Below are 14,796 nucleotides of genomic sequence, written 5' to 3'. Positions count from 1 at the left end.
CTTTACAGAAGAGGAAACTGAGGCTCCGTCCATGGGGCTGCAGCTCACAAGGTCAGTGGCGGCACTGAGAGCGGACACCGTGCACTTCCTGTGATTCAGCTACTCTGCACAGCCCCACAATACAGCGTGACATCACTCAACATCAGAGCTGCAGTTTTCCAGCCCCTTCTCTATGCTCAGTGGACAGAAATGGTAGAAAAATGTTTGAGAATTCTGTGAGTATATAGACCTCACAGCATGTACTTCTCCAAATAAAATGTTCACAATTTAATTTTTAGGTGGAAAAAATAAGATAAAAGCTCTATGTATGATATAATCCCAAGTTTATTTTAAAACACACTTATTTTTATTTTCTAACATATATTTTTATAGTCTCCAAATCTTCTATATGGAAACTGATAGTGTTTTTATCTTAAAAAAAGAAATACAACTACAGACTTCATCAATCTAAAAAAATAGTAGGAAGAAAAACCTTTTTTAAAATGCACACTCATAAGAAACAAAAAGACATCCCCAGGGGTCAAAAATTAAGATGAAACAAAAAACCAGAACCAGAACTTCTCTAGTGGGGTTTACCAGTCTGAGAAAAATAGAGGCTTAGGTTTTTTGGGTTTCTTAAAAGATTTTTTTAAAATTTATTTGAGAGAGAGAGAGCAGGGAGAGAGGGAGAAGCAGACTCCCCCTGAGAGGAAGCCTGATGCGGGACTCAATCCTAGGACCCTGGGAGCAGGACCTGAGCCAAAGGCGGACACTTAACGGACTGAGCCACCCAGGCGCCCAGAGGCTTAGGTTTTAATACAACTAGAAAGAAGAAACAATAGCTTGGGCTAGGTCAGATGAAGAGTTAGAAATAAAGTCCCTATATAAAATCAGACCTCCAAAGAGCTACATTTTAATCTTTCACTTAAAGATTGGGAGATCTTATTCATTTTAGATATCCTTATCTTATAATCATTGAAGTGTATCTTGGGTGTCTATTTCTAATATTTCTGTTTCTACTGGCTCTTGCTTCTTCCTGTGAATTATGGACTGAGCTCATCTTTAACAAGGCTTTGTCTAAGAATCCTTTCAGGATTTCCCCAGGGATACTGAACAGTCCAAGAGAAAACAAAACACAGATACTGAATAGTTAAGGGTCCCTCAACAAAACCATCAAAGCTGATCACCTTAAAGTCCACTAGTCAGAAAGCCATACCTATGCAGTCAGAATTTCTAAGTGGCTCTGGGATACCACATTTTAAATATGAATAAACAGCCAAGGAAAGCATTTGAGGAAAATCTCTACCACACGAAATGAACAGATAAAAAGAACTAGGGAAAATTAATACAAAGAGAAGGAAGCAATTTTTCAGGAAAGAAGACAATATATTGCAGAAGAATGGGCTTTAAAATAAAAACGCTCAGTGAGGACAAAAAGAAGAGTTCTTAAAGATGAACTATGATAGCAGAAATAAAAAACTCAACTGAAGCATTAGAAGGTAGATTTGAGGTAATCTCCCAAAAAGTAGAATAAAAAGAAATAGATGAAACGTATGAGCTGAACAATAAGAAAATTAAAGGACTAATCCAAAAGGTCCAACAGTCAAAATAAAAGAATTCCAGAAAAGGTGAATTGAGAAAATAAAAGAAAAAAGTTATCAGATATAATTGGAGAAAAATTCCACAGAACCAAAGGACCTACGTCTCCAGATTTAAAACTATCCACCAAGTACCCAGAACAGTGGATTTTATTTTTAAAGTCTGTATCGAGGTACATCATCATTATATTTCAGGAACTCATAGGTAAAGGTTAGTTTATGAAAGCTTTCAAAAGAGCGAGGGGAAGATCACATACAAAAGAGCAAGAAAGGGGATCACATTGGGCTGTTTAATAGCAACACTGGAATGGAGCAATGCCTTCAACATTATTTGGCGAAAATTATTGCAAACATAGCATTTACTACCCAGCCAAACTATCAATCAAGAATGAGAGTAGGGGGCGCCTGGTGGCTCAGTCGGTTGAGCGACTGCCTTCGGCTCACATCATGACCCCAGGGTCCTGGGATCGGGCCCCACATCAGGCTCCCTGCTCAGCCAGGAGTCTGCTTCTCTCTCTGCCCCTCCTCACCCCCACTTCTTTCTCTCTCTGTCTGAAATAAATAAATAAAATCTTAAAAAAAAAAAAAGAATGAGAGTAGGGACGCCTGGGTGGCTCAGTCGTTAAGTGGCTGCCTTTGGCTCAGGTCATGATCCCAGAGTCCTGGGATCAAGTCCCACATCGGGCTCCCTGCTCAGTGGGGAGCCTGCTTCTCCCTCTGCCTGCTGCTCTCTCTCTCTCTGACAAATAAATAAAATCTTTAAAAAAAAAGAATTTGAATTGAAATTACATCATCTATAAAGATTAATTCTGGGAGAATTGACATCTCCATTAAATTGGGTTTTCCCATTCATGTATATGGGATAACTCTCTCTTTAGGCCATTTATGTATTTCAATAAAGTCATAATTTTTTCCACCAAGATATTACACAATTTTTGTTGAATTTATCTCTAGGTATTTTATAGGTTTTGTTACCATCTTATATACTTTTTTAAAAAAGATTTTATTTATTTATTTGTCAGAGAGAGAGAGAGAGCACAAGCAGGGGGAGGGGCGGAGGGAAAAGCAGCTCCCTGCTGAGCAAGGAGCCTGACTCGGACTCCATCCCAGGGCCCTGGGATCATGACCTGAGCCAAGGGCAGACGCTTAACCGACTGAGGTACCCAGGTGTCCCTTTCTTCCATATTTTCTAATAGTTAAAAATAGTTTTTTGCTTATAAGTAGCAATGCAATTGTTTTATAATCATTGTTCTTGAATTCAACAATCTTGCTGAGCTTTTCCTCAATATTAATGTTCCGAGTGTGGATTCTCTTGCATTTTCCTTTGTATACAGTCATATCATTTGCAAATAACTATAACTTTGTTTATTATTTCCCAATCTTTATACATATTTCTATTTCTTGTCTTACTACAAAAACCACAATATCCAGTAATATGGACATGCTCATCTTGTTCCATGAGATATAACATAGGTATAGGATTTTGATAAATATCCTTTGCCCTAGGTTGCTGGGAGCTTTAAAAAAAAATCACAAATGGAAACAAAAGCAAAATAGGTAATTCAGACTTGATGAAAATTTTTTTAAAAATTTTTCATCAAGTCCGAATTAAAACAGGCATAGGATTTGAACAGACATTTCTCCAAAGACATACACATGGCCAACAAGCATATGAAAAGATGGCCAATATCATTAGCCATCAGGGAAACGCAAATAAAAACCACAGCGAGATACCGCTTCATATTCACTCAGCTGGCTAGCATGAAAAGGACAGACTAAAACAAGTGTTGGTGGGGATGCTGAGGAACTGGCCTCCCACACTGCTGGTGGGAAGGTAAAACAGTGCAACTGCTTTGGAAGACAGTTCGGCTGTTCCTCACAAAGTTATACGTCGCATTGCCATGGGAGCTGGGGATTCCCTTTCTCACCGTTCCACCGCTGAACATGTCCACACAAAAACACATGCACACATGTGCGTGGCGGCATTACTGGTAATGGCCCTAAAGCGGGAACAACCCAGATGTCCATCGAATGATGAATGGGTAAACAATGTGGTCTACCCATACAATGCAATAATATTCAGCCATGAAAAAATGAATACTAATTCAGGCTCCAGCATGGATGAACCTCGAAGTCACTATGCTAAGTAAGAGAAGATAGTCGCAAGAGACCACAAACGGCACAATTCCATCTGTCTCGGCAAAACAGGCACAGCTGTAGAGGCGGGAGAAGACCAGCAGTTGCTCGGGATGGGGTGTGGGGTCAGGAATGACGAATAATTGCTAATGGGCGCTGGGGTTTTTTGGGGGGTGATGAAAATGTTCTAAAATTCGATTATGGTAAAGAAGCTGAGAAAAAGAGAGATAAACAACTACTGGATCACGAGGGCAGAATTCAAGAGATAAGTGATACCACAAGACGAAACAACATTAGAATAATTGGGATCCCAGAAGAAGAAGAAAGAGAGAGAGGGGCAGAAGGTATAATGGAGCAAATTATAGCAGACAACTTCCCTAATTTGGGGAAGGAAACAGGCATCAAAATCCAGGAGGCACAGAGAACCCCTCTCAAAATCAATAAAAATAGGTCAACACCCTGACATCTAATAGTAAAACTTATGAGTCTCAGAGATAAAGAGAAAATCCTGAAAGCAGCTCGGGAGAAGAGATATGTAACCTACAATGGTAGAAACATTAGATTGGCAACAGACCTATCCACAGAGACCTGACAGGCCAGAAAGGACTGGCATGATATATTCAGAGCACTAAATGAGAAAAATATGCAGCCAAGAATACTATATCCAGCTAGGCTGTCATTGAAAATAGAAAGAGAGATAAAAAACTTCCAGGACAAACAAAAACTAAAGGAATTTGCAAACACGAAACCAGCCCTACAAGAAATCTTGAAAGGGGTCCTCTAAGCAAAGAGAGAGCCTAAAAGCAACATAGACCAGAAAGGAACACAGACAATATACAGTAACAGTCACCTTACAGGCAATACAATGGCACTAAATTCATATCTTTCAGTAGTTACCCTGAATGTAAATGGGCTAAATGCCCCAATCAAAAGACACAGGCTATTAGATTGGATTAAAAAACAAGACCCATCGATATGCTGTCTGCAAGAGACTCATTTTAGACCCAAAGACACCTCCAGATTGAAAGTGAGGGGGTGGAAAACCATTTACCATGCTAATGGACACCAAAAGAAAGCTGGGGTGGCAATCCTTATATCAGACAAATTAGATTTTAAACCAAAGACTGTAATAAGAGATGAGGAAGGACATTATATCCTACTTAAAGGGTCTATCCAACAAGAAGATCTAACAATTGTAAATATCTATGCCCCTAACATGGGAGCAGCCAATTATATAAGGCAATTAATAACAAAAGCAAAGAAACACATCGACAACAATACAATAATAGTGGGGGACTTTAACACCCCCCTCACTGAAATGGACAGATCGTCTAAGCAAAAGATCAACAAGGAAATAAAGGCTTTAAGTGACACACTGGACCAAATGGACTTCACAGACATATTCAGAACATTCCATCCCAAAGCAACGGAATACACATTCTTCTCTAGTGCACATGGAACATTCTCCACAATCGATCACATCCTAGGTCATAAATCAGGTCTTAACTGGTACCAAAAGATTGGGATCATTCCCTGCCTATTTTCAGACCACAATGCTTTGAAACTAGAACTCAATCACAAGAAGAAAGTTGGAAAGAACTCAAATACATGGAGGCTAAAGAGCATCCTACTAAAGAATGAATGGGTCAACCAGGAAATTAAAGAAGAATTTAAAAAATTCATGGAAACCAATGAAAATGAAAACACAACTGTTCAAAATCTTTGGGATGCAGCAAAGGCAGTCCTAAGAGGAAAGTATATAGCAATAAAAGCCTTTCTCAAGAAACAAGAAAGGTCTCAAATACACAACCTAACTCTACACCTAAAGGAGCTGGAGAAAGAACAGCAAATAAAGCCTAAACCCAGCAGGAGAAGAGAAATAATAAAGATCAGAGCAGAAATCAATGAAATAGAAACTAAAAGAACAGTAGAACAGATCAACGAAACTAGGAGCTGGTTCTTTGAAAGAATTAACAAGATTGATAAACCCTTGGCCAGACTTATCAAAAAGAAAAGAGAAAGGACCCAAATCAACATAATCATGAATGAAAGAGGAGAGATCACAACCAACACCAAAGAAATACAAACAATTATAAGAATATATTATGAGCAACTCTATGCCAGCAAATTAGATAACCTGGAAGAAATGGATGCATTCCTAGAGATGTATCAACTACCAAAACTGAACCAGGAAGAAATAGAAAACCTGAACAGACCTATAACCACTAAGGAAATTGAAGCAGTCATCAAAAATCTCCCAAAAAACAAAAGCCCAGGGCCAGATGGCTTCCCAGGGGAATTCTACCAAACATTTAAAGAAGAATTAATACCTATTCTTCTGAAAATGTTCCAAAAAATAGAAATGGAAGGAAAACTTCCAAACTCATTTTATGAGGCCAGCATTACCTTGATCCCAAAACCAGACAAAGACCCCATCAAAAAGGAGAATTACAGACCAATATCCCTGATGAACATGGATGCAAAAATTCTCACCAAAATACTAGCCAATAGGATCCAACAGTACATTAAAAGGATTATTCACCACGACCAAGTGGGATTTATCCCTGGGCTGCAAGGTTGGTTCAACATCCGCAAATCAATCAACGTGATACAATACATTAACAAAAGAAAGAACAAGAACCATATGATCCTCTCAATAGATGCACAAAAAGCATTTGACAAAGTACAGCATCCTTTCTTGATCAAAACTCTTCAGAGTATAGGCATAGAGGGTACATACCTCAATATCATAAAAGCCATCTATGAAAAACCTACAGCGAATATCATTCTCAATGGGGAAAAACTGAGAGCTTTCCTCCTAAGGTCAGGAATGCGGCAGGGAGGTCCACTATCACCATTGCTATTCAACATAGTATTAGAAGTCCTAGCCACAGCAATCAGACATCAAAACGAAATCAAAGGCATCCAAATCGGCAAAGAAGAAGTCAAACTCTTACTCTTTGCAGATGATATGATACTTTATGTGGAAAACCCCAAAGACTCCACCCCAAAACTGCTAGAACTCATACAGGAATTCAGTCAAGTGGCAGGATATAAAATCAATGCACAGAAGTCAGTGGCATTCCTATACACCAACAAGACAGAAGAAAGAGAAATTAAGGAGTAGATCCCATTTACAATTGCAAAACCATAAGATACCTAGGAATAAATCTAACCAAAGAGGCAAAGGATCTGTACTCAGAAAACTATAAAATACTCATGAAAGAAATTGAGGAAGACACAAAGAAATGGAAAAATGTTCCATGCTCATGGATTGGAAGAACAAATATTGTGAAGATGTCAATGCTACCTAGAGCAATCTACACATTCAATGCAATCCCCATCAAAATACCATCCACTTTTTTCAAAGAAATGGAACAAATCATCCTAAAATTTGTATGGAACCAGAAAAGACCCCGCATAGCCAGAGGAATGTTGAAAAAGAAAAGCAAAGCTGGCGGCATCACAATTCCGGACTTCCAGCTCTATTACAAAGCTGTCGTCATCAAGACAGTATGGTACTGGTGCAAAAACAGACACATAGATCAATGGAACAGAATAGAGAGCCCAGGAATGGACCCTCAACTCTATGGTCAACTAATCTTCGACAAAGCAGGAAAGAATGTCCAATGGAAAAAAGACAGTCTCTTCAACAAATGGTGTTGGGAAAACTGGATAGCCACATGCAGAAGAATGAAACTGGACCATTTCCTTACACCACACACAAAAATAGACTCAAAATGGTTGAAAGACCTCAATGTGAGACAGGAGTCCATCAAAATCCTAGAGGAGAACACAGGCAGCAACCTCTTCGACGTCAGGTGCAGCAACTTCTTCCTAGAAACATCGCCAAAGGCAAGGGAAGCAAGGGCAAAAATGAACTATTGGGACTTCATCAAGATAAAAAGCTTTTGCACAGCAAAAGAAACAGTCCACAAAACCAAAAGACAACCGACAGAATGGGAGAAGATATTTGCAAATGACATATCAGATAAAGGACTAGTATCCAAAATCTATAAAGAACTTATCAAACTCAACACCCAAAGAACAAAGAATCCAATCAAGAAATGGGCAGAAGACATGAACAGACATTTTCCCAAAGAAGACATCCAAATGGCCAACAGACACATGAAAAAGTGCTCAACATCGCTTGGCATCAGGGAAATCCAAATCAAAACCTCAATGAGATACCACCTCACACCAGTCAGAATGGCTAAAATTAACAAGTCGGGAAATGACAGATGTTGGCGGGGATGCGGAGAAAGGGGAACCCTCCTACACTGTTGGTGGGAATGCAAGCTGGTGCAGCCACTCTGGAAAACAGTATGGAGGTTCCTCAAAATGTTGAAAATAGAGCTACCATACTATCCAGCAATTGCACTTCTGGGTATTTACCCCAAAGATAGAAAAGTAGGGATCAGAAAGGGTACGTGCACCCCGATGTTTATAGCAGCAACGTCCACAATAGCCAAACTGTGGAAAGAGCCAAGATGTCCATCGACAGATGAATGGATAAAGAAGAAGTGGTATATATATACAATGGAATATTATGCAGCCATCAAAAGGAATGAGATCTTGCCATTTGCAACGACGTGGATGGAACTGGAGGGTATTATGCTGAGCGAAATAAGTCAAACAGAGAAAGACATGTATCATATGACCTCACTGATATGAGGAATTCTTAATCTCAGGAAACAAATTGAGGGTTGCTGGAGTGGGGGGTGGGGTGGGAGGGATGGGGTGACTGGGTGATGGACACTGGGGAGGGTATGTGCTCTGGTAAGCGCTGTGAATTGTGCAAGACTGTTGAATCTCAAATCTGTACCTCTGAAACAAATAATGCAATATATGTTAAGAAAAAAAAAAGAAGAAGATAGCAGGAGGGGAAGAATGAAGGGCGGAAAAACCAGGGGGAGATGAACCATGAGAGACTATGGACTCTGAAAAACAAACTGAGGGTTCTAGAGGGGAGGGGGGTGGGAGGATGGGTTAGCCTGGTGATGGGTATTAAAGAGGGCACGGTCTGCATGGAGCACTGGGTGTTATGCACAAACAATGACTCATGGAACACTACATCTAAAACTAATGATGTAATGTATGGGGATTAACATAACAATAAAAAAATTTAAAAAATAAAATAAAATAAAATTCGATTATGGTGATGGTTGCACAACTCTGAATATCCTAACAACCCTCAATGGTGCACTTTAAAGGGTGAAGTTAATGAAAATATATATATATTACAGTAAATATATATGTAAATATATATCAGTAAAGCTGTAAAAAATTAAATTTCAGATAAACAAGTATTTTTCCCACATAACTATGTGTCATGCAATATTTTACCTGGCAACCCTAATGAGGAGAATTTTTAATTAAGAGAATTATATTAGATCATGTCATACCATATCATAATATATTCTACTAGAATTCTATTTATCCAGAGGAGCCCTACCTTGTCATGTACGATCAATAAAGTATACTGTACCCAGCCAAAAAAAAAAAAAAAGGAATTCTATTTATCCAGAGAAAGAGTGATATCCAGAATACAAAATATACCCTCACTGCCAGGTGACTCTTTCAATGAAAGCAAGTCTTAGAAGCATTCTGCCACCACGGGAACACTTCGAGCAAGCAGTCACACATGTAGTCACACTAATTCTCATGATTTCCAATGTCCCTTATGCTGAGCGAGGAGCCTCCACATATCTGAAACCCTTCACCTTGGTCACCGCTGGATCCAGGCAGATGCACTGCATGACCTCAGGAGCACTGCTCATATTGTCTTTAAGCGAGTGGCGCCCCCTAGAGGTGTGCAGAGCAGCAGCATGATTCTGGACAGTGGCTCCCGGCCGCCATCCTGCAGAGGCCAGGCTAGCACCGGCCCCGTTGACGAGGGAACTCCGGGTGTTTGCTGCCCCGTGGGTGCAGACCGGTATGTAACTCCCCCAAGCACACCCCCCACATGGCCCACACCAAAGTGTGTTAAAGGAATTACACACAATGTAAAAACTTGAATGATATAACCAGCCACGTGACTATTTTTCATTTTTAATAAAATCCTTGGTGTTTCAGGCCGACGTTCTAACATCCTTTTAACATGTGAAAAACGTTCTTTGTATGCAGAAAAAATATCGTCGACCCGGAAGACCCCCGATGTGCCCGCCTGACGCTCACCGGCCAGATGATCGCCGTGTCTCCAGAAGAAGTAGAATTTGCCAAGCAAGCCATGTTTTCAAGGTTTGTATATGCTTTAAAGTCGGTTTGCCCAGAAATACACCGTAAAAAAAGCAGAGGTGAGGACTGTGCCCTTTGATGCCCCTGAAGCAATGATAGTAATGGTCTGAGCTGCCCTGGGTGGGGGGCAGGGCTGCCAACCTCACGCTGGCTGTCGTGGTGGCTCCGCGGGGGAGGGGGCAGCAGAGGCCTTGCAGGTGGTCTTGCGGTGCCCCCCCAACCCCCCGCTGCCTTTGGAGAGCATCCTGCATTGAGGGATCCCAGGCACTCTTCCCTGAGCACTTGCCGCCATCCACAACAGCCTGCCTTGAAATGGAAATAACTGGACTTTGCAGAGAAGGCAACACAACAAACATTTTCAAACGTCCACTCTAAGCAGAGCACAGTGCAGAAGTGAAAGAGCGCCTTGCTCAGGGTGGTCCTCTGCTGCCTACGTCTGACCCACTGAGGATGCTGGCGGCCACGGGCTTTCTGCCCCCGCCCTCCCGCCCCGGCCTGCTTACTGAATCAGATTCTCGGGAGAGAAGACTCACTCGAAATGTTAAAAGCCTGTCCCAGGAAATGAGCATGCATGCTGAAGTTTAAGAATCACGGCTGTCAAAGTGAGCAAGAGGGCAGCCCTGTGAGAGGCGGCGGGAGGTCAAGAGCTTGTGAAAGGTGTGAGGAGGGTGTGTGCAGGGAGGGGTGGTCTCCCAGGGGGGCTGGAGTGAGGGACGCGTCCACGCAGGGGGCCGCCTGGAGTGCAAGGTCAGAACTGGGCCAAGGAGCGGCAGGTATCCTCCCCGGGGTGCAGGTGATGAAAACAGGCAGATTAACTCTTTGTCTAAGTACGTGGAAGACTAACACGACAGCAGGTGGTAAATTGGGAGCGCACCACACCCCCTCGGAGAAGGGACGATTTTTCCATACAGGGGAACCATCAAATAAGTAAGCATAGAAAGGAGAGGGGAAGCCTGGTTTCCCACTGCTGTGGAAAAGGGTTTCACGTGCACAGAGAAAATGGGAATGAACTCGAATTGGATCGCAATTGGATACATCAACATGAATGCAGGGTTTTCAGAACATAGGTTGAGAACAGAACATTGGTTTTGTGTGTGTGTGTGTGTGTGCCCATGACATATTTTTGAACCCCGCTGTCCTCTTTACTTCTAAACACTCCTCTTTCGTGTTATAATAGGCAGTGAGAAGAGGCCAGAATCTTAGGTAGACCATTGTGTCTTTCTGCAGGAAACATGGCAGGTGCTGTGTTGCCAAATTTTTCACCACTATGTTTCGTGGGCCCCTTTACAAGCCCCCCCCCCCCGCCTCCGCTAACCTCATCTTTACCTTCTTCTAAGCCCCCCACTGTGAGTCTCCTCGAGTTCCCTCCACCTGCCCCTCACTGTCTGGATGCAAAGCCGGTGCCCCCTGGATTAGGATTTATTACATCTGAGCCACACCTGCAGGTACCAAAATGTGTTCCGGTTCCAAGTACAAACTGTGTTTGCTTAAAATAGCAACAATCCTTTTATTATCTTGGCTTTACGCGTATGTGGAGTGTTGGGGCATCAGATCAGCAACTTCATTTCAAATGGTTTAGGGAAAAAAATAGTGTCCCTCCCCCCCCAAAAAAACCAAAACAAAACCCTGTACTTCCAACTTCTCTGGGCTTTTACAGTTATTTCAAAACAAATTGTCTGTTTTAAAAGGTCATCGGCCTATTATTGCATCTACATTGTTGCAAATAGCCTTCCCAGTCCGCACTTGGCCTTTGACTTTTGTCTTTGACATGTTTAGGTAAGAATCTAGTTTTTTATGTTTCTGAACTTTACAAGAAGTGAGCCAAGCACCTGCCCTTAAGAAGACGCATATGTCTAGGGTTTCACGTGAGGGAGAAAGCAAGTCGGTAAGTAGAAGGCGGAGTGTGACGAGCCCGGTGCATTCTGGCTGACTCTCCCCGTGGTCCCACATCTCTCAGCCTGCGGCAGCGGTGCCAGTCTTCCCACCAGCAGATTTATTTCATGGGCTCACAATTCTTTTGAATTTTCATCCGAAGATGTAGAAAGCCTTTCTTGATGTTTCCTGCCATCAGCAACCGGCGTTCACTGAACACTTGCTCTGTGCACGTGCTTCCTGTGTGCAGAGTTGTTTGCTCCCCACGCAGCCCCATGATCCAAGCACCGCCACCGTTGTCCCCCATGACGGGTTAGGAGGCCAGGGTTTGAGAGGGCAGATGGCCCACGGAGCCTCTTGCTCATCCGCCGCTGACCTGGGACTCGAACCAAGGCGCCTAGGACAAGGCAGGTTTGCCCCTCTGTGGAGGTGGCCGCTCCCTGCCTTCCCGAGGCTGTCCCGGACCCCAGCCCTGGCTCCCTGGCTTCCGCCTCTGGCCTCGGCCCAGACGAGGCCTGGGCTCTGGAGGCCCGATGACCTGGCCGATGCCACGGAGGCGGGCCCGGGGCCCCGGGAGGGCCCACCTGCTGATGGGAGCAGCTCTCTCGTGACCTCTCCTTTATTTCTGCAGACACCCCGTGATGAGGAAGTGGCCTCGTCAGTATGAGTGGTTCTTTATGAAGATGAGGATAGAACATATCTGGCTTCAGAAATGGTATGGAGGCGTATCCGACATTAAAAAGGAGGACTACTTCAAAGCAGTCCCACGCAAGGCCTGATGCAGTCAGCAGAAAGTCCTCGGGGTTTGCGGGAAACGAGACCCCTTTCCGTCACGCTGCCACACGGCGCCTGGCGGCTGTCTGTCTCTTGCCAGCTTCACGGCCGCCCTGTCACCCTCACCGCAGAACGAGAGAGGGTAACCGGGGAACCCTGGGCCTGGCTGGAGATTAGAGTGGTCATTTGCAAGCCCCCAGTTCACACAGGTACTCACGTATATATAGCCTCCGTTTGTATCGTATTCCACCCAGTCTCGCCGACTAGGGAACCCTCATGGTTCTCAAAGCGACATGCTGAGACCGTTGCCGTTCCATTCCTTAGAACAAAAAAAAAAAAAAAAAAGTATGTGCCATGTGATTGCATTGTATTGTGAGAGTATTTTTGTTGCTTGCTGTGCCCAAAACAGTCTTGATTCGGAGCTCACCGCGAGCACAAAGGAGCTAAACGTGCATCGCGTGGCCACGGTCTTGTGTTTGGGGTGAGCACGCAGGACTGGTTGTCTGTGGAGTGCTCATCATGCTACTTACTGGACTGCAGATGCATGATCAAGTCACATTTGCTAGAATGTCCTGGTCACGTAGGAAGCCTTTGTCCCACTACAACCTGACAAACCACCTGAGAACACAGAGTCCTGGGCGAAGCCCCATTCTGTGTGAGCAGGCCGTGGTGACTCATTCATGGGGTGGGACAGCTTCAGCACCAAGCTCCCCAGATCCCCACGGCTAATGCTTCTGACAGAGGGTTCCCGTCCCTTAGGCACGAGGAGTGGCATCCAAAAAAAAAAGCATCTCATTCTGTGGCGTGTAGAGAGGACAGGGGAGAGGAGAGGAGCAGGGAAGGAAGCAAGGACAATGTACAAGGAAGCAAAGAAGTCAGTAATTGGAAGCACACTCCCTGCCCAGCCTTGGACCAGGGCCTTGGCAGGATTATCTCATGTCAGCCTGACAACCAATGAGAGTCACATCATTGTTGCCACTTACATACAAGAAAATTGGGGCTCAGACAGGCTAGGTCAGCGTCCCAGGGTCTGACTCACCACACACAATGGATGGAGTGGTACTTAGACAAGTTCCAATCTTGAGAGCAAGACAAGAGAGTCACTGAAATGCATGGGTGGTCATTGAATCAGCAAAATCAGTAAAGTGAGGATTAACCTGCCTAGGCTGATTTGCCACGGTTAACTATAAAAAAAAAAAAAAAAAAAAAGTCTTTGAAATTTGATTGTTACTACAGATTTAAAATTTTCTACAAATTATATGCAGGAGCTCCTGGTTTTGCAAGAAACGACATTGTACCTGAGTACACATCTAAGGCCTACAAAGGACCTATGTGTATACATCCAAGACCTCTGACATTGAAGTCTGTAAAGATCTGGTAGTACCCAGTTTTCTGTCTTTTTATAATGGCTATGAACCCTCTGTGGTGGGTTAGGTATGTTGTATAACATAAAAATACACTATAGGAAATATACATTTTTTAAAATAAGTAAAATGTTATTAATGATTATACTTTTATTTAAAAAATTAAGACATGAACAGAGTTTGAGGTGTCAAAATATTTTTAAGTGCCTGTTACAAAAAGCATAGTAAGATGCACAGAATTCTTTTTTGTCAAAAGCCAATTCTCAAAAGAGTTCCTAACAATAACAATTTCTAATACATAAGAATAAGGTCACTTTGATGGTATTTTGTATTTCCGAGTTAAAAATTATCGCTACCCCCAGTTTAGAGGTAAGAGGGGAAAACCAGAAGGATAAACCACATACTCCGTAAGTCAACCTCATACCTTAATTCTTTGGGCATCACTACCTCTTGATTCTGTCTTATGAATAATATTCGTATGCTAAGTTTGCTTTTATAATCAGGTTCCACTCAGCTCATTAAAGCCCTCTTTGCTGCTTCAAGGGGCTTTGCAGGGTGGGTGCCATTTATAACCACTAATGAATGTTATCAATTATTTATCCAAATGATAGGAAATGAGGTCTAAACAGGTTGGATGATAAGAGTGTTGAAAGTGTATCTGGCCCCATTCAAGCCAGTAGGTTTCAGCAAATCTCTGAAAATTTACATTGATGAAAATGTTGAAGGGTGTACTGGAAATTCTGCACATGGCAATAAACAAGAAAAGAAAATAAATGCATATGACTGGAAAGAAATAAAAGTATCTCTGTTTACAGATGACATGATTGTCTACATAG

At 42.7% G+C, this 14,796-nt stretch overlaps 1 protein-coding gene across 1 annotated transcript in view; it reads left to right on the top strand.

Moving 5' to 3' along the window:
* CREG2 (cellular repressor of E1A stimulated genes 2) overlaps window positions 1-14,789 on the top strand; it is a 33,005-nt gene extending 18,216 nt beyond the window's left edge. Inside the window, exons 3-4 of the mRNA XM_032419747.1 lie at window positions 9,840-9,953; window positions 12,454-14,789. Of these exons, the coding sequence (XP_032275638.1) occupies window positions 9,840-9,953; window positions 12,454-12,601 (262 nt within the window). The 3' untranslated portion in view covers window positions 12,602-14,789. The remainder of the gene's footprint in view (window positions 1-9,839; window positions 9,954-12,453) is intronic.
* Window positions 14,790-14,796: the final 7 nt, after the last annotated feature.

Source organism: Phoca vitulina, unplaced genomic scaffold (genome assembly GCF_004348235.1).
Source record: "Phoca vitulina isolate PV1807 unplaced genomic scaffold, GSC_HSeal_1.0 scaffold22, whole genome shotgun sequence".
In the NCBI taxonomy this organism is placed as follows: domain Eukaryota; kingdom Metazoa; phylum Chordata; class Mammalia; order Carnivora; family Phocidae; genus Phoca; species Phoca vitulina.
The sequence above is the reverse complement of the archived record's forward strand: the minus strand, read 5'-3'. Positions and strand labels throughout refer to the sequence as shown.